General features: G+C 45.1%; 1 protein-coding gene across 1 annotated transcript in view; it reads left to right on the top strand.

Annotated features, from left to right (window-relative positions):
• Nucleotides 1–21,685, top strand: part of nkd1 (NKD inhibitor of WNT signaling pathway 1) — a 34,647-nt gene extending 12,962 nt beyond the window's left edge. The window contains exons 4-10 of the mRNA XM_073463815.1: nucleotides 9,110–9,167; nucleotides 13,012–13,115; nucleotides 13,274–13,369; nucleotides 15,237–15,384; nucleotides 16,250–16,331; nucleotides 16,810–16,937; nucleotides 17,550–21,685. Of these exons, the coding sequence (XP_073319916.1) occupies nucleotides 9,110–9,167; nucleotides 13,012–13,115; nucleotides 13,274–13,369; nucleotides 15,237–15,384; nucleotides 16,250–16,331; nucleotides 16,810–16,937; nucleotides 17,550–18,079 (1,146 nt within the window). The 3' untranslated portion in view covers nucleotides 18,080–21,685. The remainder of the gene's footprint in view (nucleotides 1–9,109; nucleotides 9,168–13,011; nucleotides 13,116–13,273; nucleotides 13,370–15,236; nucleotides 15,385–16,249; nucleotides 16,332–16,809; nucleotides 16,938–17,549) is intronic.
• The last annotated feature ends 654 nt before the right edge of the window (nucleotides 21,686–22,339 follow it).

The raw sequence follows: 22,339 nt of genomic DNA, 5'->3' as shown, positions 1-22,339 counted from the left end.
AGTGTTGGCCAACTTCACACATGAAACACACACAAAAAAAAAGGGAGAGGGGGAAGTAGATTACTTCAGATCAGCATGTTTCTGAAGCGTAGTGATGAGGGCTGTAAATCTCTGCTAATATTCCACTGAGCCTTTCAGGAGGCAGCCTTTGATGTGGGTGAGGTAATGTGACCGGCAGTGTTTGCAATGTAAATCTGACGTGGAGAAATGAGCGGTGGCTGCGCACTATCGCTCTACAAAAGGATAAAGCATCCAATCAAGGCCCTTGCGGGTTCTGTTAAAAAAAGAAAATAACTTCAGAGAGCAAACAACACGCGCACAAAAATATCACACATGAACGTACGCACACACACACGCACACACTTTCACACACCACATGGACACACGTCTTTGCAGCCTATTATCCAGCGATGTCAGAGAGTTCATTTACACAGACATACAGTATAATTTGGCTTAATATATGGTACGCGAACTCCACTGAACCGCACCGCCTCCGTGTGCTTTCTCTTCCACATCACTAAAGTGTCTCTGCTCTGTGTGTGTGTGTGTGTGTGTGTGTTTGTGTGTGTGGAGGAATCTCTGCATGACCCGCGTCGTGAACTAGAGTTAACACGGTAAGCCCTCTGGCATGTGCTGCCTCCCTCAAACCCCTGCAGTCCTGGTGTTGCTGACCGTGCACACTTTAATCATAGAGCAGCTTCCTCCGACCTGCCTGGTGATGGATCCCGACTCCATGGCTATAATTTCCTTCCTGGGGTGCAGGGAGGGGGAAGTGGGTGTGCCGTGACTGAGGGGTGTCAGGCATGGGGCCGCAGCGTCTGGAGAGAAGGTGTCTGTCTTTGATGCTCCCTCTCGAGACGTTAAATTACACGTCGGCCGCCTTCACATCTCAGTTATTTGTCCAGTTTGGTGTCAGCTCAACTCAAGCTTTTGCTCTCTCTCGCTCTCTCTAGGTGGTGAGAAATCCGGGGAGATGTAGTGCTTATGACGCAAAAGAGAAAGCTTAAGTGGTCATTTGGGACCTACATGTGGTTTTTAAACTTGGGTGTCGTAACCACTTGATGATATTTGTACAATTTTCCCATCTGATGAAACCACTAAATCATGACTGTGTTGCGTAGTAATAATGCCGATCAGCTGTGTCACATTTGTACTGAAAAAAATAAAACTTGCGCACTAAATGCCCGGCAAGCCGCTTCAGATTAAACGCATCCACCAGAAAACTTGTGTTTCAGTAATGGTGCATGCGAAGGGGCTCAACATCAAAAAGATTTACAGTCTGTGACCTCTGGAAAGGCAGCGGAGTGTCTTATCAAAGGCATAAAATCGCATTGTAAAACAGCGCAGATATGACTTCCTCTTGGCTCTGCGGACTGCTCATGAGATCAGTTTTTTACGCATTTGTTCGGTTCCTTGTGTAGCACGGACATGTTAGATGACCCGAGCATCTGTTCTGCTGGAGCGAATTCAAGAAACTACCTTCAATACATCATGTGATGATGAGCCTGATAGTGGCTTTGTAAAAAAACAAAACAAAACAGATTTATCTTGTTTGGCTGGAGAGAAACGCAGACACATTAATTTGCCACGGCTCTCAGCGTGTAGGTGTTGTATGAAAATTGGCCCCCGTCTCCTCCGTCTCCCTCCTTAAATGGGACCGTCTTGCGTCAGCTTTGCTATGCTATATGATTATCTGAGATCTTTATTTCATGTGTGAAAACTGATCCCCTTTGAAGCTCTCACTCAGAGGCAGCGCAGCGCTTCACTAGCTCACATCAACACTCTATCTTGGCTCCATCTCGGGGCGTCATGTTTTACTGCTACGTGGGGCTTTGAATGAGACTGTTTAATGTTGCTGGAAGGTGCGGCGCACTCCAGTGTTAAGAACTTGCAGAAGACTGGACTGGTTTAAACTGAAGCGCTGTCTGATGATGACTGGTGGTCCGTTTAGGTTTTTTTTTTTCGACAGCAACAACACCACACTTACCGCACATTGCAGGATAGGCAATGCTCCAGATTGGCAGAGTTGTGCTGCCTCGCTTTTGAAAGTGCCTCCGGTGTATCTCAGTTTACTCTTTGGGATGGTGGAGGAGGTGGGGGGGGATGGGTATTTCCTCTCTTGAGATCTCCTGTGAGTAACACTACACCTATAAGCTAATTTGCAGCTCTAAAACTAATACGAGTTTCTTTTTTTTGTGTTATTTTACTTCTTGGGTTTTTTTAACATCGGGGCTGTGTGTGCACTCGGGCCTTTGAAACATTCCCATGCCGTACAGCTGTTTTCACCATTAAGTTATTCGCTAAACTTTGAGCTAATGGCTGCTGTCCAGGCGAGACGCAATCAGTCAAGATCATTTTATTCGCCAAGTGCTCTACATTTATGGGACAAAGTACAGAGACACGATGACAAGCTAAGTGTATCTTAACTCACCAGGTACAAGGACAGAAAGGCATTACATGTACATGCACTGTCCCCTTTGTGTTTTATGACAGTCCACTACACCCATCATGAAAAGATGCATGACATATTGTAGCTGTGATGAAGTGAGAATGATCACTTCCCAGTTTCTGTAGCGCTGTGTTTCACCCTTGTTCCTGTGCTGGGTGGCTTTTATGCGAGTGTCAGTGACCTCAGCCGTCTCCTGTTTGAATGGCCCGGGGGAAACAGACATGTACTTGGAGAAGCAACGGCGCTATTCCCACGTTCTCCCATGTCTCTGTCACTGCCTGTCTTGCCCACTTGGCTAAAATGGCCTTTCATGTGTGACGCTCTCCACTTGAAGTCGGCACCGCTGCTCCGAAACGTCGCAGTCCTGAAGGTGTTTTCTTGCCATGGATGTAGGGGGGGGGGCAGGAGGCACCCAGCCGCAGTCCTAATGAGATTTTTCCTGGGTTTTGATGGAGTGCCAGTAGCGCTGCCATTGCTCTAGAGGCCTGCCTCCACCGAGCCCTGGCGCGCGATCAGGGGGAGCTGTCGTCGGCCACATAAATTGTCAGCCTGTGTGGCGGGTCGCAGAGGCAGACAGCGTAGAGACCAAGAGGCCTTGTGGGACTTTCCCACAATCACATACAAGTACATATTATTTGCACTTTAATGTACCCTTTCACTTTCAAATGGAGACTCACAGCAGAGAGAAAAAAATTGGCCCAGTGGGTCCATGTCTGCAGAGCCAGAGTAAGGATGACGCTGGAGGCAACTTTCTGTCTTAACTCACCAAGTCGGTTCTCTGCCAGCATGCGCTCACTGTCTTTTTCCCTTTTCTCGGTCCCTCGTGCTCTCCATCCAGCGGAATGACACATAAAACATCGCCATACAATATATGGATCCTGAAATACAAAAATCAAATGACTAAAGCTCTTTTTTAAACCTTATTCTCGCTCTGGCTAGCTGAGCAGAGCGCTCTTTTCAGCTACATCCTGCTCCACATAAGTTCAGGAATGCACTCAGTCGATGATGTAGTCGTTCATATTTATGCTGATCGAGGTTTCGCGACCAAGGGATGAGTTGGCTGATTTAAACTTGCAGTGCAGAGCTCGGGCAGTGAGAGTAATGCTTGTGACGCCATAATCTCCGCCGTACTCCTGGCTGCTGTAGCCTGCTCCGTCACTACGGTTACTCCCTCCTACTCCATCAAAGTTGCCATGAATTTGAAACCTCTGGTAAACTGTGAAATACAGAGAGGTCTATCATGAGGTGATGGGCTTGATTTTAATGGACTTTCATTTATACATAAAAGTCCTGCACTCCTGCATTTTAAAGAAGACTTAATGATTCAAACTCCGGACATGATGGAGCTTTTTTAAGACAGCGAGGTTAGCTGTTGGACATGTGATCCAAGCAGTGTGACACTTTCACTCAATTTCCTTAAGAATGTGACCTCAGACTGACAGACTGAGCTTAATTGGACATGCAGTCAAGACCTCCGATCTTCCCTATACATATATTTATCCATATATTTTATACCAACTCACCGTATCTTTAGGCTACTTATCTTCCACCGGCAACATCGTATGAAACCATAACGAAGCTGTGTTTACTTCTGTTAATTACGTTATTAGAGACCCAACCTTTCCCCATGTATTGCTCTGTGCTACTCTAATGCTTTTTACTCATATTTAATCACTCATATTATAATTGTTGCACTATAATGGAGTTTAACTGCACTGTTATTGATTCTGAGTTTGCTATAGTTGACATTAATCAATCAGTGGGCTGCTGCTGAATAAGCATTCCTCGCTGTAATGCCTCACCAGTAAGGAAAACACACTTGAGAGGGAATAGAGTGGTTCCCCTATTCTTAAAGGAGTGACTTGAAAAGGGTGTTTGTTCAGTAAATATTATTATTCTTTAAATATGCTAATCTCTCTCTCTGGTATATCCAAATTCATATTTTTAAAGTGTGCAATTGATGAGGTTCGCCAAATATTTCCAGTGTCCAAACCAAACAGAACCTTCAGGGCCGTCGAGTGATGTAGACGTGATGTTGTAATGGGGCAGGCACACTGTGTTCTGTGTTTGTAGTCCGGTAATAAATCACTTTCTGCGAAGGGGCCTTGAACAACTCTTAAAACACACAGGGGCCGTACTATCCCGCGTCCGAAAGGTCCCCGGAGAAGCTCTGAACGACCTGGCTGCTGTTGAAAGCAGAAAAAGCTCGCTCTGCTCAGGTCTCCACAGAACATTTAACATCATGTCTGGGAAATTGTTTTAGCTGGTCCCAAGCGTGGTGGAAAGATTGCTTGTTTGTTCCCTGAAGCCGGCACCTCTAACTGAATTCTGCAGAGATTTAATAAATCGGTTTGGCCCCCGAGAAACAGAGACGAGCAGCAACAAATAATACAAACACTGCGATATATTTGATCCTGTTGGTCTCATATCACCACTCCTGATATTGGCTTCTTACCACCTCACATTGTTTAAGCTGCAGGTCATCCACTGTGGGTGGGTGGGTGCTAGTGGCTTCTCCTTTGGCCTCAAAGGCTCTCCCACATTGACCTCCGACCCTTGAATTAGCAAAGGTCTCAAAAGAAAACCCATCACTGGCTCATTGCCGGACCACAAGAGATGGATGGCCTCTTTTGCAGTTACCGTTTTACATACATAAAGTTATCATGGTCATTGGGCTCACACAGGACGTGGGCTGGAATTTAATGAGACCTGTTTTTTTTTCAGATTCTCTTAACTATTTGCAAATGTTGCGTCAGCTGAGCCTCGTCTTCACTCATTAGTTAAAGAAATCACTTTAGAGGGGGGATGACCAGTGTTGCAGTTTTGGGCAAATCCACTTTGAGCTCTTTCATTTCAAATCAAACTGAAGGGAGTGAGTTCTCTTCATTATCTGTGGCTTTACAAACAGTTAGTATTACTGTTACTGCGGCTGCTGCTACTATTTTATTCAGTGTTTAAGAAACTGATTCTGTGCAAAATGTAAAGATTTTCAGTCTTTTGATGTCAGTGTTAAATAATCTGCCTCGGTGTTTTGATATATGGAAGATCATATTCTAATATTTGATGTTTTTTCTAAACATAAATCGAGTCTCTTTTTTTTAAATACATGTTTGCTTCGCTACATTTTTCATCTTGTAGAAAAAACCTGAGTGGTTTCTGGAAAAAACATATGTCCTAATGGGCTTTAGTGTACAGGGTTTCTGCCTGTTTATTGCAAGACTGGCGCCAAAGCATCCGTGAATTTGTTTTTAAGATGTTTATTCAACTAAAATGTTTTATACAAGTAGTTATGCCTTTCAGGAATAGTGCGTAGGTTGTGTGATAATGTACGGCTGACCTATAAGGTGGACCAGCTATCTGATCTCATCTGATCGAGCGACATGCTGCTCCTTCGACCCCTCCTCGCTGGCCTAACTTCTCACCCGGGGTGTTTTTTTAAGCAAACGTCATTACTTAATTAGCTTGTTATGGTCTTTCTCAGAAGAATGAGTGAAAGCCCACATTCAGTGAGTTAACGAAGGAGCAACGGCACAAATATTTCACCAATCGCTTGTTGTATGTTCATTTCCTAAATCAAACAAGGAGGAACCAGACCCGACCAGGAATTCTGTAAAAACCTCCCTGAGTAGAGGTGACACACTGAACTTTTACGTGTTTCATTAAAGTTGGGGTTTTCGTGTAGGTCTGACTAGTGTAACCAGAACTGTTACTTTTCTGGAGCTGGGCAAAAAGAAATGTGCCTCATTATTCATGTGACCAACTGACTGGTGGGAGACGAGCCTATTTTTAGACCTCCTACATGTTATGTTTTTTGGCACAGGACATTCTTATCAATCACTGCCAAAAGCCAGAAAGTAGAGAGCTGAAGCTGGAAGGAGGTGGTGTCAGTGGGTCAGCCAGTGTGGAGGTGCTCTGTAGAGACTGTGTTAGAAGAGACTGCCAGGATGAGTGTGTCGGATCAGGCTATTATCTGGAGAAATGGATGCAGTCTTTGGTTCGGTGCTGTATCACTGCAGAAGCTCGAGCAAATATTCTCATCTTTTAGATTTCAGACTTCATGCCTGACATCATCACAACTTTAAGGTTTCGTAAACTGTCGAACATAATAATCGTAACGTCACAGGGCGAAGACAGCTGCACGAGTAAGGAACGGTGAGAGATACGTGTTTTCTGCAGCAGTTTGAATCGTCTTGTTGTTTCTTTTTCTGCCTCATGTCACATTTCTGTTTAGTGGTCAGACTTTTCATGAGAGGAGGAGGACGTGTCTGCATGCGAGTGTGTGCCTAAAGTAAAAAAGCAAGGGATACTTTATACACTGACCAGAGCAAACCCCAGAGTAACCCTAGCAGACTAATAATACGGCTCCCATCCATCACCACAGACAACAACCAATTAGCACATTCCTCTTCCCCCTTTTTCTCATGTTCTTGGTTAACCCCTGAGTAATTTTGGATCATTCATCAAAAAAAAAAAGAAAAGAAATTCAAGACATTCAAGATGCCGTCCTCGTGTGTGTATGTGCGTGCACGTATGTGTGAGGAATTGAAGGAATGTTTATTGTGGAGTGGTTTTATTTTTCTGTCAGGCTGCGTGGTAGCAGAGCCCAGCGTCGACGTTCCCACAGTCTTAACGCCCCGCTTGGATCGACACAGCGACACAGGTCATGCCCATGTGTGTGCGAGCCGTCTTAACGGGTCAGCACGAGTTGGAACAACAGACAAACAACATTAAACTCATCGTGAGTTCATCTTGCAGTAATGTAATCCTGTTGCGTCTCTGCTAACGTTGACAACCAGCGATTAACGCGTGACAGCTGTCTCATACGAATGGGTACAATGCTGGATGAATAGTGTCTCTTAAAGGAAACTGAAGTACAAACATCAAAAGACTGAAGTGAGTACCAGAAAGGAAAACATCAGTAAACAGGAGAGTATTTCAACAGTATCACTTGTCAGTGAATTTGAATTACTGTTCATTAAAATCAACCAAATCCAACTTCCTGAAACTGTTAAAAACGTATTTTTCTTACATTATATTACACAGTTCACATAAGAAAAGTGTTGAGCCTCTGATTAGACGTTTGTATCACTACACAGACGGCTGGCATTGACCATAAACCCTACAAATGCTTGCAGAAGTGACTGCCTTTCATTTAACATGAATGAATCGGCCACTGGAAATGATTCGTTAAGTATGACTGTGTTAAACCAATTAACTGTGGTCATTAAGTGAGCACAGGCATTAATTGACAAATGGAGTGGTCAGTTTAGCTCGCAAATGTGCAAAATTGGTTAGTCCTAGGAAATTATCCAATCTAATAAATCATATATAAGCTTATATCTGAGAAGTCTGTCATCCATTTATATATTGCAGAGCTTGCAAAAGATCGTAGTTCGAATATAATTACACTGCATCTTCATTAACTCTAATGTAATCCTGCAAATCTCATAGAAACCACTGATTTCCCCGTCGTCACACCAAAGCTGAGGAGACCACATTAAAAAAAGCTTAGGACCATGAAGGGGTCATGAAGCCATATCACAATGTGTGTTGACCCATTCATAACAACAACAAACACAGGTTTAGCCCAGGTCCCTGCTTCAGGGTATCAGTCTGACAGCCAGCCCGCCAGCCAGCCCACCAGCCAGTCAGTCAGTCAGTCCTGTGGTTTTTCTGTATTCTCTTCCTGAGGCCACCCACAGCGCTGCGGCCCGGCCGGCACTAGTCTGAGGAGGGTAGGATCACACCATCTGACCTTCTACCTCTGTGGATTACACAGAAATCCCCTCTCACGCTGTCACAGCCTCGCCTCTGACTCACACACACGCACACACACACACACAAACACCAGCATGTATACAGTAAACGCACACTCATATCCTACAAAGCATTTTATGAAGTTAATTTTTAATTATTAAGGTTAATCATCAATTATGATAAAAACCGTCTCAGTCAGCAAAGTCTGTGTGCAGCGGAAGACTTTGAAATGTGGCCAGCGGTACATCATCCAGTGTGTGTGTGTGTGTGTGTGTGTGTGTGTGTGTGTGTGACTATGTGTGTGCACGCGTTTGTCAGCCCGTGAGTAATGGTTTTTCGTCCAGATGACTGTAATGCCACATGGATACCTGAGCCAGACTTTTCCATGGTGAAGCCCAGGGGATCACATGTCCCTCCAGTCTCTGTGGTATGCACTAACAGACAGAGCTGCCAGTAGAGAGAGGGGGGGGGGCGGCTGAAGACAGTCCGGGATAAAAACAAGTCGCCGAGCGTATCGCTGCGACGAACCCCCGCACACCGAAATAGCCCTACTACCAGCCTTCTTTCTCAGAATTCCCTGCAGGGGCCGGCGGCAGCGATTTTGGACAATTCTTTCATAGTTTCAGTTCTGACTGCCAGTCTCATGCTCAGTTTGTTCTCAGTCCTGCAATTACCATCCTCTTAAACTTTCCGCTGCTGTGTAAGCTCAGCGCACAGTTGTCAAACTCTGTTCATATATAGATATATAAACGCTGTAATTTTGATTCACTCTGTGTTGGACGGCCATGCTGTGGATTCGCGCCGTTAAATATGTTTGTTTTTATGTGACAGAAATATGATGCTTTAACGTTATATGACTTGAAACAGTGATATATATGCATCTTCTGTTTTCTCTCTCTCCAGGACTCCATGGATGAAGCATGTGCAGAAGGGATGGGTGATGAACACTACCGCTTGGAAGGTATGCCCTGCCCCCCCCCGCTCTTCATCATCATCAGCAGCTTGTTTCATTGTTTTTTCTCTCCTTTATTTTGTTTTGAATGAAAAGCTGCAAAAATACTGTCTGCAGTTGCACCCCAGGTACTTGTGTGGTTCTTCTCCTGCAGTCATTCATCCTCCCCCCTCCTTCTGCTCCACACCCATCCTCTAAGCCCCAACAATGTGCTGATGAGGTCCCCTTTACCTTCACTCCCGCCTCTCCACCTCCTCCGTCTCTCATCTGCTCCTCCCCTCCTCCACCCCCCAGCGGTGCTCTGCAAAGTGCCTCCATTCCTGCATGTTTTTTCCCCCCGATGTGATGTGATCCTGGATTAAGAGCTCTGGGAGGAAAAAGTCTCTCCCTCCCTCCCGTTTAAAGACAGGATTTGATGTGAGGTGGAGGCAGAAGTGAAGAGCTGAACGAAAACCAGCCCAGAATTTAGAAGCGTGGCCGAGAATTTACTTTCATTTCTGCTCTGCTTGGCTGAATAACAGACGCGAGATAACACGACTGATAAATAGAGTATGAAAGGATTTTTTAAGTTATCAGGATGAACCTGAGTCTGGGTCGAGGTTGTCCTCCTTTTGATGGATGTTGGTAATGAAAACAGGCTGCTCTGTGATTACGCCTAAATAATCTTTCAATGAAACATTTAATCGTTATGTGGGAATTTAATGCAGACCTCTAAAATATTAGATTTTTCAAATTCAAGTTACCAAGGCAACCTCATTCACTGAATGCTAGCATGGAGAGGCGGCGGTGACACATTTGTGGATGGAGAAATGCCACAATACCAGAACTAAAATGGGCTAAATTGGGTCTCAGTCAGGGAGAATGGCACACAATTTTTGCCTGCCCTACCTGCCAGTGTAGGTGAAGTCGAGTGGAGTTGAGGTTAATCAACAGATTTTCAAGCTTCACACTTTTTCAAAATGGTGCCACTGCTTGGAGTTTTTTTTTTTTTTTCGCTTCAAGAGAAATTGCAAAAACGCAGCTCGTGTGTTAATGTCCTCTAATGAATTCAATTTGTTATCTAAACGATTCTTTATTATTTCAGTTTGGAATCAGTTGTCCTCTTTTTCACATAGCGAAACCATTTTTGTACCTCCTCAGCAGCGCTAACCAAAATAAAGACAGCTGTGGAGGATTTCTGATGTCCCCCACATGAACTGCTGTCCGTACGTCTACAGTATCAGAGACGAGTAAAGTAGAGATAAAAAGGAAAAGGAATTTGCAAAGGAGGGACGGACTCAATGCTGGAAGAGTCTTTAGGATACTTTACAAGCGTGCATTAAGAAATACCCTACATGGTCTTTTGATAACATGGAAAAAAGTTTGCTGAAGAGACTCAAGATGACTGCTGGATTAGCGCGACCTTGCTCATGAATACTTCAGTGTTGGTCTCTGAAGGTGAAAAGTTGCGATCACCACAAAGGCCATCCCAGTATCACCTCAGCACCCAGCACCGAGCTGTCCGAATGTATAGGGAGGGGGTGCTGGCACAGTTACGTGTAATTAAGAAGCCAAGCTAAGCTGGGTGTGATTGTTCACAGTGTGTGGCAGCTCTCCCGACCCGCCTTCGTTTCTGCGTGTGCGTACGAGTGTATGCACGTGTGTGTGTGTGTGTGTGTGTGTGTGTGTGTGTGTGTGTGGCAGGGCTGCTGGAACGGGCTCGGTTTGGAGGGTGCCTGCCTCGGCTGCCCTCGTCTTGCCCCTCAGATCTGATGTGCAGCCAATCCCCTGGCTCAGCTCCTCTCATAAAGAGCCGGCTTATGTCTGCGGTGGGGGCGTCAGAGGGGGAGGAGGAGTGATAGCAGATTACTGTTACTCCTCCCGGCATTTCATTAGCTCCGAGATAAGCATCTCACCACCATATTGAGCCTGCTACGGAACAGATTTGCCCTCGCACACAATGTTCCCTTTGAGCACCTCAGATGATCAAACAGCGGGACCCCAAATGCTGCTCCTCTCCAAAAAGTTGGTAAAAGCTCCCTGGGATGATGCCTTTCATTTTTGGCATTTTCCCCCTACCCAGGGATGAGACAGGTCTGCTTTGATCTGCTTTGGATCAGGAGGAAAGAAATTGGGCTGTTGTGTCTGCTCCGTTGGCGAGCAAACAAACAGTGTTTCAGATTTGACTTGGCTTAATTAATTAGTGATTCTGTTTTACAGCCGGTCTGATCTTCTTCCAAAAGGTTTGAGAATGGGACTTCAAAGTGTGGCGGGAGGAGAGAGGAGCACGGGGGGAGGGTGAAGAGAGAGGGGTGTGGTCTGCGTTGGTTGGTTTATGGGTGTGTGTGAGGCCTGCGAGACCGTGATTGGATGAGGAGGGAGGGGCTGACGCTGGATGCTAAACGACCAACGGTGTAACTAGCTCCTACGAAAATACTCTTAAACATATATGAGGATGAAGCTACGGCGTGTCTGGGTAACTCACAGAAGGAGCCGACATGCACACCTCTCAAATCTCAGAGACATGGTGTGTGTGTGTGTGTGTGTGTCTGCGGTCTCATGCGTCAAACAAATGCTGGATTTCAAAGCGGGGAAGGATATCCGGTAGCATTACATCTGGGCTGACATCCAGCACTGAAACTGAAACAGCGAACCAGACAGTGTCAGTCGTGTTATTTTTGTCCACCAGGGTAGACCACCTCACAGCACAGTGCAACCCAAATATACCAGCATTAACCGTGGCCCCATAATGTCACAGTTATAATAACTTAAGTCATGTGTTAATTGGATTATTATAATGGATTAGTTGTAAGGTGTTCTGTTTTTTTTGTCTACTATCCACTTATTAATGCATTCCAAGTGTGGTACAGTGAAAAAGATCATTGATTTATACAGTATAGATTTCTACAGTGTATAAATGTTGTCAGGCTCCACACAGGTCCTCAGTTTAAATGCATGTGACAGATTAGCACTCCCTCTGGACCGTCTGTCTTTACTGTATGTCTGGATTGTAATGTACGGTGAATGTCATTCCATGAAATGATGAGCTTTGCTGCACCGAGCCGGAGGACTCTGGGGTCTCCTATAGGCCGTTTGATGTTCGCTCGCTGTCTCCGATCCTCCATTTATATATCCGAATGCCACCTAATATTCTCGCATGTTTTAGACATGTTAATGTCATTCAGTTTCATGTCTGACATCCCCTTCTCAGCGTGAACCCAGTGGGAAATATATATTGTAGCTAAGAGCTTCAAAACTATTACTATACGTGTGACTGATGGAGCGTTTTTTTTTTTTTTTATTTGCCATCGGAGAATCCGTCTGTCACAGCTTGAGTTGTATTTTTTTTTTTTTTGGAGTGGATTGACATTTTAGATTCCAGCTCTGCCGCTTTGACTGAACGGTGCTTCTGCTCTCTGATGCAACGACTCACCAACGTGAAAACACTGCAAAATAAGGGCACTCTTTCAAAAGTTCAATTGGAGTACCATCCTTCAGTTCTGCTACAAATCTGGTGTAAATACGCACGACAGCTTCAGTGCATTTACAGTACGAGCTGTGATTTGCAGGTTGCATTATTTTGAAGTTGGTGATGCTGTTCCGTTACTAAAGAACATGCTGATAATACAGTTTGTGAATGCGGGCAGTGATACAAAACCTGTGAGTTTGGACTGTGTAGGGTTTATTTTCCAACCAGGAGCACTTGAATGTGCGACACATCTTAATTGTGGGATGCTAAACTCGGAAGTAGAAGCTTACAAGGAACACTTGAAGGCGACAACATGTCCTCAGGTTATGACTGCACCCAACGTTTCCATCCTCAGGCTTTCTCTTTTATCTTTGTGTGTGTGTGTGTGTGTGTGTGTCACTGCAGTGGCTTTGCCCCCAGAGAAGACAGACAGCTGCTGTGTGGAGGAGAAGATGCAGGAGAGGGACAGCCAATCTCCCGCAGGGCCACAGAAACAGCTCCAGTTTGAAGTGAGTGTCAACATCGAACAGGACGTTTATTACTTCCCCCTCTGGATGAAACTAGGGCAGTGGCGGGACACACAAATACACGGTTACACACACACACACACACACACACACCACACACACACACTGGATGATACTGATATCTCACGTCATCGTTTCAGGAGTTGGAGTGTGCTGTGTCTGTGGAGGAGGATAACAGGCAGGAGTGGACCTTCACCCTTTACGACTTTGACAACAACGGCAAAGTCACCAGAGAGGTAATAATCTTCTGCTGCGAGCGGTGATTAATGTGGAGGGATAAAGCTTTAATGAATGAATGAACGAGTCAATAAATACTGTCAACAGACGGAAGTATTTATTGAGTTTTACTCGTTGGCAGACCTTAATAGGTCAAGAGTATTGTAGTGTTGTGTTTGTCATGTATTATGAGGCATTTAAAACATTACATTTAGTCAGTTTTATTCCATCAACAAAAATGCAACATACTTTTCTGGATACACAGATTGTAAGTCTCAGACCACTGTTCTGGTCAGCAGCTCACAGCTATAAAACACCCTCCTTTTTTAAATTTTGTCCAATTCTGGCATCGCCGCACCCCAAAAAAAGAAATCCAGGATAGTAGTCACGACTCTCTAACCCGATCTCACTCCCTGAGAACCAAATCCAGCGACATCCGTGCATTTCCCGCTCCTGCGAGGTACCTTGTGGCTTGTGTCTGCCTGGTACTGATCTGAGAGAACATCCAGAAAGGCCCATGTTTTTTTGAAAAACAACTTGAAACAGCGCAAAGAGACTGGAGCTGTCCTCTGTGTGGTTGGCTGTGCAGTTTTTTGGCATTGCCTGTGGCTCCATGGCTCATGAGACGTCAGGCGGCGGCTTGGAGGGGGGAAAGAAAAGCTTTTTTTCTGCAGAAAAACTTTTTTTTTTTCAATCCCTTCACACAAATAAAAAAAACACAGAAGGAAACCAGAAATGACACAGGAAGCTTTTATTTTAGTTCTATTTTTGTCATTTTTCTTTTTTTTCCCTACAATGTGTCTATGTCTGAAACCAGTATGTGGCACCAGTCCCCGAAGAATTCATAATAGTCCTTTTTGTCATGACTCAGAGTTGTATAGTTGAGAGAAAATCGTGCTGTTGGAGCCTTTTTGTGGCCACTTCTGTCAGAGGAGCGCTTATAATGAAGCTGTGTTGCTTTCTAAAGTGAAACACTAATGAGATACAGTGTGACTCAGTCCATTTCACATCTGTACCAGGTGATTTTTTTTTTTTTATATGGACCATTAGAATTTGGTTTGCTATGAAAAGATCCAGAAACAAACCCAGAGGGAGTCATTAGCTCGGTATGGCGGATGAAACCAGCCACAAGAGACTGCAGCATTAAGCAGTTACCTTTATTCTGAAGTTTTATCTTATTTACTTTTAATTTGAAAGTATTTGATGGTGATAATCTTTTTAATTTAATATTGCAATCACTCCATTTCCTTGGCCTCTACTGACCCGAGTTCGGGTCTCTAAAATGACACCATACTCACCATACAAGTTTACACATGCATCCTTTTGTGCGCCTACGACTGCAGAAACTGTACACAGCTTTCTTGCAGATGTAGTTTTAAGAGGCATCGAGGGATTCAATAGAGACAGTGTAGCGCTCACACAGCTGTAACACGACTCACGTCGGGCCTGACATCCCGCTCAGCCTCTGCTGTTACCGCCAAGACGTTTCTTTTTCATGAATTTATAACTCGTCTTTACGCCGCGTCTGATCGCTCTGCTTGGAAAGCCGAACTAAAACAACTGACATCAGTGCGTTTCTCTCTTCGCTGTTGTCTGAGTCTTTACATTCCTAGCTAGCATGAAGTTTATCACACAGAGTTTTAATGCATAAAAGCTACAAAATATTGAATTCAGCGTAGTGATAAGAATAGTCTCCTCTGTTCCCTTTTTTTTGTTTTGTTTTGTAAAGAAGGTTCGCTGAAAATCTGTCTCTGCACCGACATGTCAAAGAATCCACAAGAATCTTTTTTATGCTTTTTGATCAAATGATTTTCTAAAAATAATCTCTCTTAAATGAAATCAAAAAAGCCCAGATTCAACTTATCTCCACCTCCCATTTTCCTCCAGGATATCACCAGCCTGCTCCACACCATCTACGAGGTCGTGGACGCCTCCGTCAACCACTCCCCCAGCAGCAGCAAGACGCTGCGGGTCAAGCTCTCGGTGGCTCCCGACTCCAGCCAGCGGTGGAGGAGCTGCACGCAGGGTGCGGCAGGTAAAGCTTGCATTGACACACGGTGGGTGGGGTGCGGGAGGAGAAGAGAGGGCATTTTGGGGGTCCCCCCTTGAGTTGCCTGCTGTCAGCTCACCCAGATATGTTGTTTGTTGTCATGCAGAAAGGCGTCTGCTTCAGGCCTGTCAGAGCTTTGTTCCTCGCAGTGTCGGCGTCGCTCCATCTCTCCCACTCAATGGGGTTCATTTTTAATGATGGGGGGAGTGACAGAGCTAAGAGAGGCCCCCCCCCCCCTCCTCAGTGCCTTCAAATACTCTGAAAGAAACCTTAAGAGATGTGCCGAGTCCTTTTGATAACCACAGCCATTTTTCTTTTCTCCAAAGTTCCCTTTTTTCCCCTCTCCTCCCCCCTTTTTCAGAGCTGCCGGGGAAAATATAGCTGCGTTCAACTTAACTTTTCTCACTGACGACTTGGTAAACAAGTAGTCAGGGAAAAATATCTCAAAAAGTATATATTCCTGTGTGTTTGTGTCCTATTGTTTCGGCTATAAATATCCGTCAAGAGATTCAAACAGAGCCGGCTTTGAAAAATATCGCCGGTTGCCTTCATGCTAATTTGAAAACGCATCAGATCTCGCTTGCTTAATAAACTATTTCTGAAGTCTGCATGTTTTTTTATTTCATTCCAGGCCTTATACAAGGCTGCAAGTTGAAAATAGAATAAATGAAGCATTGTTGTTTTTCCTTTTCTATAGATCTTCAAAGTAAAACCCCCGAAACAAAGGTTGCTTTCTTCTGAGGCTTGTGTGACTGTTGTCGTATGTGTGTCTGTGCGTGTGTGTGTGTGTGTGTGCCTGCTCTGTGTAGCTCTCTTTGATAATAGCCTCCTGTCTTTCACACATACACAGACATGTCCCACCCCAGAGAGAAAAGTGACAAGTGCATAGAAGACCCCAAGAGTGCAGACAAGAAGACTCGAGCACTCCTAAGGTAAGAAACCCACCTCCCCCTGCACACTTCACTCTCTATTGTTGAGGCATGATGCGTTTACAAGAAGACATAGACTGAAGTTTTATTGTTATCATATTTTTTTATTATGTTACTGATCGTAACAAGAGAAAACTAGAAACGCTCTCGTTCCTTACTCAGTGGCGAGGAGCAGTGGTTGTTTGAGGAAGGATTCACACTTGGGAGCTGCAGTCATCCTCTACTCTTTAATTAGTTTCGCCCAAAATGTGCGTCCACAGTACTGAAGGGGGAGTTAACAGCTCAGGGGAGAGTCTGTTCAAATACTCCCAGTTGAGGTTTTTAAACCTGTGATTTTCCAGTCACAATCTCACTTCTCTAACAATTACTCTGCTGCTGCCTGATCATAAGGAGCACTTGTTTTACTTTCTCCAAACATTCCCCTACTGAACCTCTCTGGCCCAAACTGCTACCTAATGAGAGGTGCCGCTCGTGTCCACAGGCGCCACCACAGTGACCACCACACCCAACCAGGCTGCCAGCGCCACTGTGTGGATGAGAACCTGGAACGCAGGAACCACTACTTGGACCTGGCAGGCATCGAAAACTACACATCCCGCTTCGGAGCCGGTGAGTGGACCGGGGCCAGGGGTGTGGAGACAGGGTGGGGGGGGGGTAGAGCTGGAGGGGGAAACACAGAACGGGCACCTTTGAAGCTGCGTCCAGGGGCCCTCATTACTGCGGCACCTGCTTGGAGCCATTAGGTGGAACTAGCAGCCCACTGCGCTCCTGGCCAGTACAAACATCTGGGCCCAGGAAGGCACAATACATCAAGTGTTCAAGGCTAAAGCCCATCAACAGAACGGGCTGTTGTGAGGTGAAATATTAGGTCTAATAAGCAGCAGCCTTGATCTGACGCTCGGTGATGACATGTGATTATTTTAATGTAGGAAAGTGCTAACAGAGATCTGCTCCGTGTCACACTGTGTCTCGGTTATCCACATGAAGAAAGAACCTGAAGTGAAGCTGCCAGAATCTTATAGTGGAGCCGCTCAGTGGATCTTTATTACTGAGCTGTTGGCACAATAATTTGCACATTATGGGTTATTTTTCTTCCCTTTTTTCAGGGTTTTGAGATAAAGACTTTCAACACCGACCAGTCCTGTGATTGAATTGTCGTTGTTCCTCTGCAGCCTTGACATTTGTCATGTTTCTCAGTTCATGTGTCTGTCTCCCTCACAGCCCCCACCACAGAGCCGACGAAGGCCGAGCCTCAGACCAGGCCGTCCAATCAGACTCGCTCTCGCTCCCATGAACCAGAAAATGGCCACTCCCATTCCCACCATCGCCGCTTGCAGACTGCCGTGGAGACTCCGGACAGCCTCCATCCCAACCCCCGTACGCGAGGCCAGGACTCAGGCAAACACGCCCTCCGCTCTCCTAAGGCTCACAGCCGCACGCCTCCCGCGCAGATCAGCGGCAAGGTGATGAGGAGTCGAGGGGCCCCTCCTCCCCCTGCGCTTCCCAGCCAGACCCCGCCTCATCAGTCCTCAGCCCCCTACCGCAAGCACAAGCAGCGGTCCAAGGAGAGCCAGGGCTACAGGGCCTTAGGCTCTCTGGCAGCTCCAGGACCAGTGGTGGAGAAAGAACACGTGAGGGACCTGCCCAGCGTGGTGCTGTACGACGGGGGGCTGGCTCAAGTGGTGCAGCGGCACGAGCACCACCACCACCATGAACACCATCACCACTACCACCACTTTTATCAGTCCTGAATTACCACTCTGCCTGGGACGACTCCTGCAGCCCCACAAACACCGAGCAGGCCGGCAGACACTGAGCAGTCACACGCCGGCCTACCTTACATTGTGCAGCACTGCAGTGGACACAGGACATGGGGAGAGGAGGGCTCATTGGAGGGGTGTCCCAGTGCTGGGAGGTTATTAATCAGTGTTATCAAGAGGTTTGTCAGACAAACAAAAGCTCGGGTATGCAGCAGGACAGTGATTCAGGGCCACAGTACAGCCAGGACTGAGGATCGGGGCCGGGGCTATAGAGGAGGCACAGAGGGACAATTTAATAGAGCCCAGAAGTTCCTCTCCCCCCCACACCCTGCGATCCTCTACCTGATGAACTCTCCGGCACCAAACCAGCACCACAACCTTTCCAGACCACTAAGCCAAAAGGTTTTTTTTTTTAGGAAAAGGAGGGACGAGAGGGAGAAAGACTGTGATGTAAAGATGAAAATATATGAAGGAATATAGGTGATAGGAGAGCAGGGCATAGTGTGTATATGCTTGTGTGTGTGTGTGTGTGTGTGTGTGTGTGTGTGTGAAACAGTGTATGAATGTGTGGGCATAGCAAGAGTGTGTGTGTGTGAGTGTCACGACACTGGTGTCTGTTGAAAAACCACTTGAAGTGCGCTCATGGGTGCGTGAGTATTTAAAGCAGGCTGTCAGGCAGGTTTTTGAAGATGAAAATGAAGATTCTGATTCAAGCACACAATACCCCGTCAGCAAGAGAACGGGGAGGAAGATGTTGAAACGTTATAAAGTTTAAAAAAAAAAAAGAAAAGAAAACAGATCCCAAATCCGCTGCTACCTCTAATTTTATCCTAATTGTTGTTGTAATGGTGACTTTGAAGAAAGCGTTCAGAGGTTATTTTCAAAAATTACTTCGCAACTTTTTTTTTTTTTTTGAAAGAAATCGTCTCAAAAATCTGCAGTACTGAAGTGTCGAAAAAAAGCTCCTTACTTTTATTAACCAACATTTACTGTACATAAGGTATATATTGTTATCAATTTTATAAGCTTTATTGATAATGTGATATCTTTGTATTCACTATCGGAAGCTTTTACGTTTGTTTTTTTCCTTCACAGCCGCATTTTATAAGACCACTAGGAGCCTCATTCTGATTAGAAAATGTACGACTGTATTGCTCACTCGGCCTCACCCTCTGTTTCAACTGTCTTGCCGTGTCATTGGATACCTAACTGTGATCTCGTAATAACACCTGAATGACTAAAAATCCCAAATCCCAACTCTCACCAGTGGCTCGACCCCCGCATCACATACAAGTGCTTATAAGCTTGACTGTAAAGGAAAAAACAAAGGAATTATTTAAGATACGCGACTGAGGTGTAGAACTAAGCTATAATTTAATGGCCTTAATGCTGTTGATGTGGACCGGTACAAAGGTTCTGCTTACAGATTAGAATTAGAAAAATAAGAAATCCAGACGTTCCAGTCCAGCTCTCCTGATTGCCGTTTTAAAATGCGCCCATTATAAAACTCTTGTAATGTTCCTTGAAGGCAGACAATGTTTGTAACAAAAGCTCTCTCTTTTATTTGAACTCGCAAATCGTCAGCAGTTGGATCTCATGTCCTCAGTCTCATGATAGACTTGAAAAGCCAAATCAGACACGGTGTTATCATGACATCAGTGCTTCTGGCGTATTTGCGTAAACTGAAACCCTGGAACATCCAGCCAGTTAGAGGTTTTGTGTGTTCATTCATCAGTCTGAAGTCTGACCTTTAAGAGAGGCTTTTACAGTTATTTATGCAGGGAAATGTTTTGCTGAGCGTGCACCACCGCCCTGCTCCAGCTCCACGGCTTTTACCTTTCAGTCTTTCATGATAGCACTCTGCACGACTAGTCCTGGTCCGAGGGGTCACACGGCTGCTCCCTCCGGTTCAGTGGCATCTTCCTGTCCCCCCCTACAGCTGTCAGCAGGTCTTTCACCGTGCCGCCATGTGGCCTCAGAGCTCAGCCAACAAGGCTCTTGTCTGTGGTGCGGCGGGGCGAGGGCTCTTTCAGCTGTCCCATTCCTCTGGTGCTGGATAACACTGGGCCCGGCCCGCAGTCTCCACCAGACCCATAACTCACCGCTGTGGCTCTTCTGCCAGCATCTGATCATCCTGTCCCATGATGCTCCGCAGACGTGGGACATGCAGATGTTTGCGGCATTGACACGTGACGGCGGTAAACGGATCATATTTCATAAAACGTATCTATAAATGACCAGCTTTGTAAGGGTTTAAGAAAAATGATCCCTGTTCCAGCGAGTGTTCAGACTACATCCTCCATGTTTGGTTGTATTATCAAGAATGCAGTGTATGCCAGTCTTGCCCTCAGCCCTGCGGTGTCCTCTCACAGCTGCAGAGGCACCAGCCAGACGCGTCCTCTCACGGGACCCGGCATTGGAAGCTGGCGTCATTCCCCCGAGGGGGAATCACAGCTGCGCTCCATACCTCAGCTTCCTCACCTCACGCTGCTTTTTCCTGGACAACAGGTCCTCATAACACTGTAACTCGCTCTTTCATCGGTTTTTCCTCTCAACCCCGAAACAGCCATGGTACCAGTGCGACGCTCCAAGTGTAAGTAGCGTGGAAATGCCGCTCTAGTTGTGTTAACGGACAGCGTGCAGGCGACTGTTCGTCCTGCAGGGTGGTCCGATTGGACACGGTCAGGGAGAGCCTCTGAAGGAATGTGGGTGAAAAAGGCTCGGTCAGACCCGCAGCCAGGTTGCAATTTTTAAACTTCTTTTACCCGGAGAGAGTTTTCACTGAACAGACTGAAGGCCCCTTTTTTTTTTATTGCCCTGCTTCACATTCGTACAATTACTTGAACTCACACCAGAAAACCGTTTTTCATTCTGTTGACTTCAAAGCAGCATCGCCGGAGCAACTGGAGGGTTATATGCCTTGCTTAAGAGCACCTCAGTAGTGTTTGCTGAGAGTTGGGAAAGCAGTTTTTGTTACACAGACTTTACCAAAAGCTCTGGGAAATAAAATAATAAAATAAGGGTCTTCAGCTATCCATGTAAGCTACCAGACTGTTTATTTCTTTCTCCATAATTCTTTTTTACTTCAACATATAAACGCCTCTTTTTTAGAAATCACACAATCTTCTCTACATCCGTAACATTTCTTCTGTCCTGTTGTATAGATCCATCAGTATTCAGAGCCACTCCTCCGTGTTAACGCATTACGTATTGCACCACTAATTTTGCTTTGTTAGATCCACATGCTGAAGAATCTGATGTACATAGTGGACTGCAGAAAAGGATAAAACCAGCATCGTGTAGAAAGAATATACGGCTTATTTATAATGAAATGACTGTCAAGCTATCTCACTCGCCTACTGTCAGCTAGTACTCCAATATCAGCACGCCAATCCCGCCTAGCAGGGAGGAATAATTATCTGTCTTATAACACAAGCTGTTTCTCTCTGTTTCCACTCGGACACACTCTCACTTGGTGTTGTTGTTTAGCACTAGCTGTATTCTCCCTCCCCTCCCTCCCTCCTAATGTTTTCTCATGACTTTGTTTAGTTTATATAGATTGTATTTGATTAATTTCTTTATTTATTTGATAGCAGATCTGTGCCAAGGGGAAAAAATACCCTTTTATTAAAGTATGAACCTGTTCCTTATAAATACATTGACTTCTGGGCTCTTTATTTCGTGTGTGTGTGCATATTTGCACAGATCATGTGTGTTTGAAGAGTTCATTTACAGCAGATACATTTAATAACTGAACACTGGTTTGATTGATATTCAGTTGAATGCACAAATAAATAAAAAAACATGGATAGGAATAGAAATAACTATTAACTAAAGTAAATTTACCATTTCTTGTGGTTGTTATAAATTGTTATCAAAGTATGATTTAACACTTAATTTACAATATTTACAAATAATTTATATTCTTTCTATGTATACTAGTTAAAGATATTAGTATGTCATCTGTTTATGAGATAAATCTTTCATTTTGGGAGACTTGGTGGTTTTCACTCTCACGTCTGGAGACTTGTCATCATTACTAGCCAGACTTCAGATAGTTAGTGAGCTTGGCCTGCACTCAACCCCCCATAAAACCACAAGTGTCCTTTTTATGCTAACAATTGAGAAGCAAAATGGTAATTATTGAGCTCTAGAGGTCCTGGACGATGGTTGGGAATTCCAGTACTTTTGAACCTGCACCCCATATTTATATATTTGGGTGTGTAATTGATTCTTACTAACCAAAAGTTT

This window comes from Pagrus major, chromosome 4 (assembly GCF_040436345.1).
Source record: "Pagrus major chromosome 4, Pma_NU_1.0".
NCBI classification, from domain to species: domain Eukaryota; kingdom Metazoa; phylum Chordata; class Actinopteri; order Spariformes; family Sparidae; genus Pagrus; species Pagrus major.
This window is presented reverse-complemented; position numbering and strand designations above follow the sequence as displayed.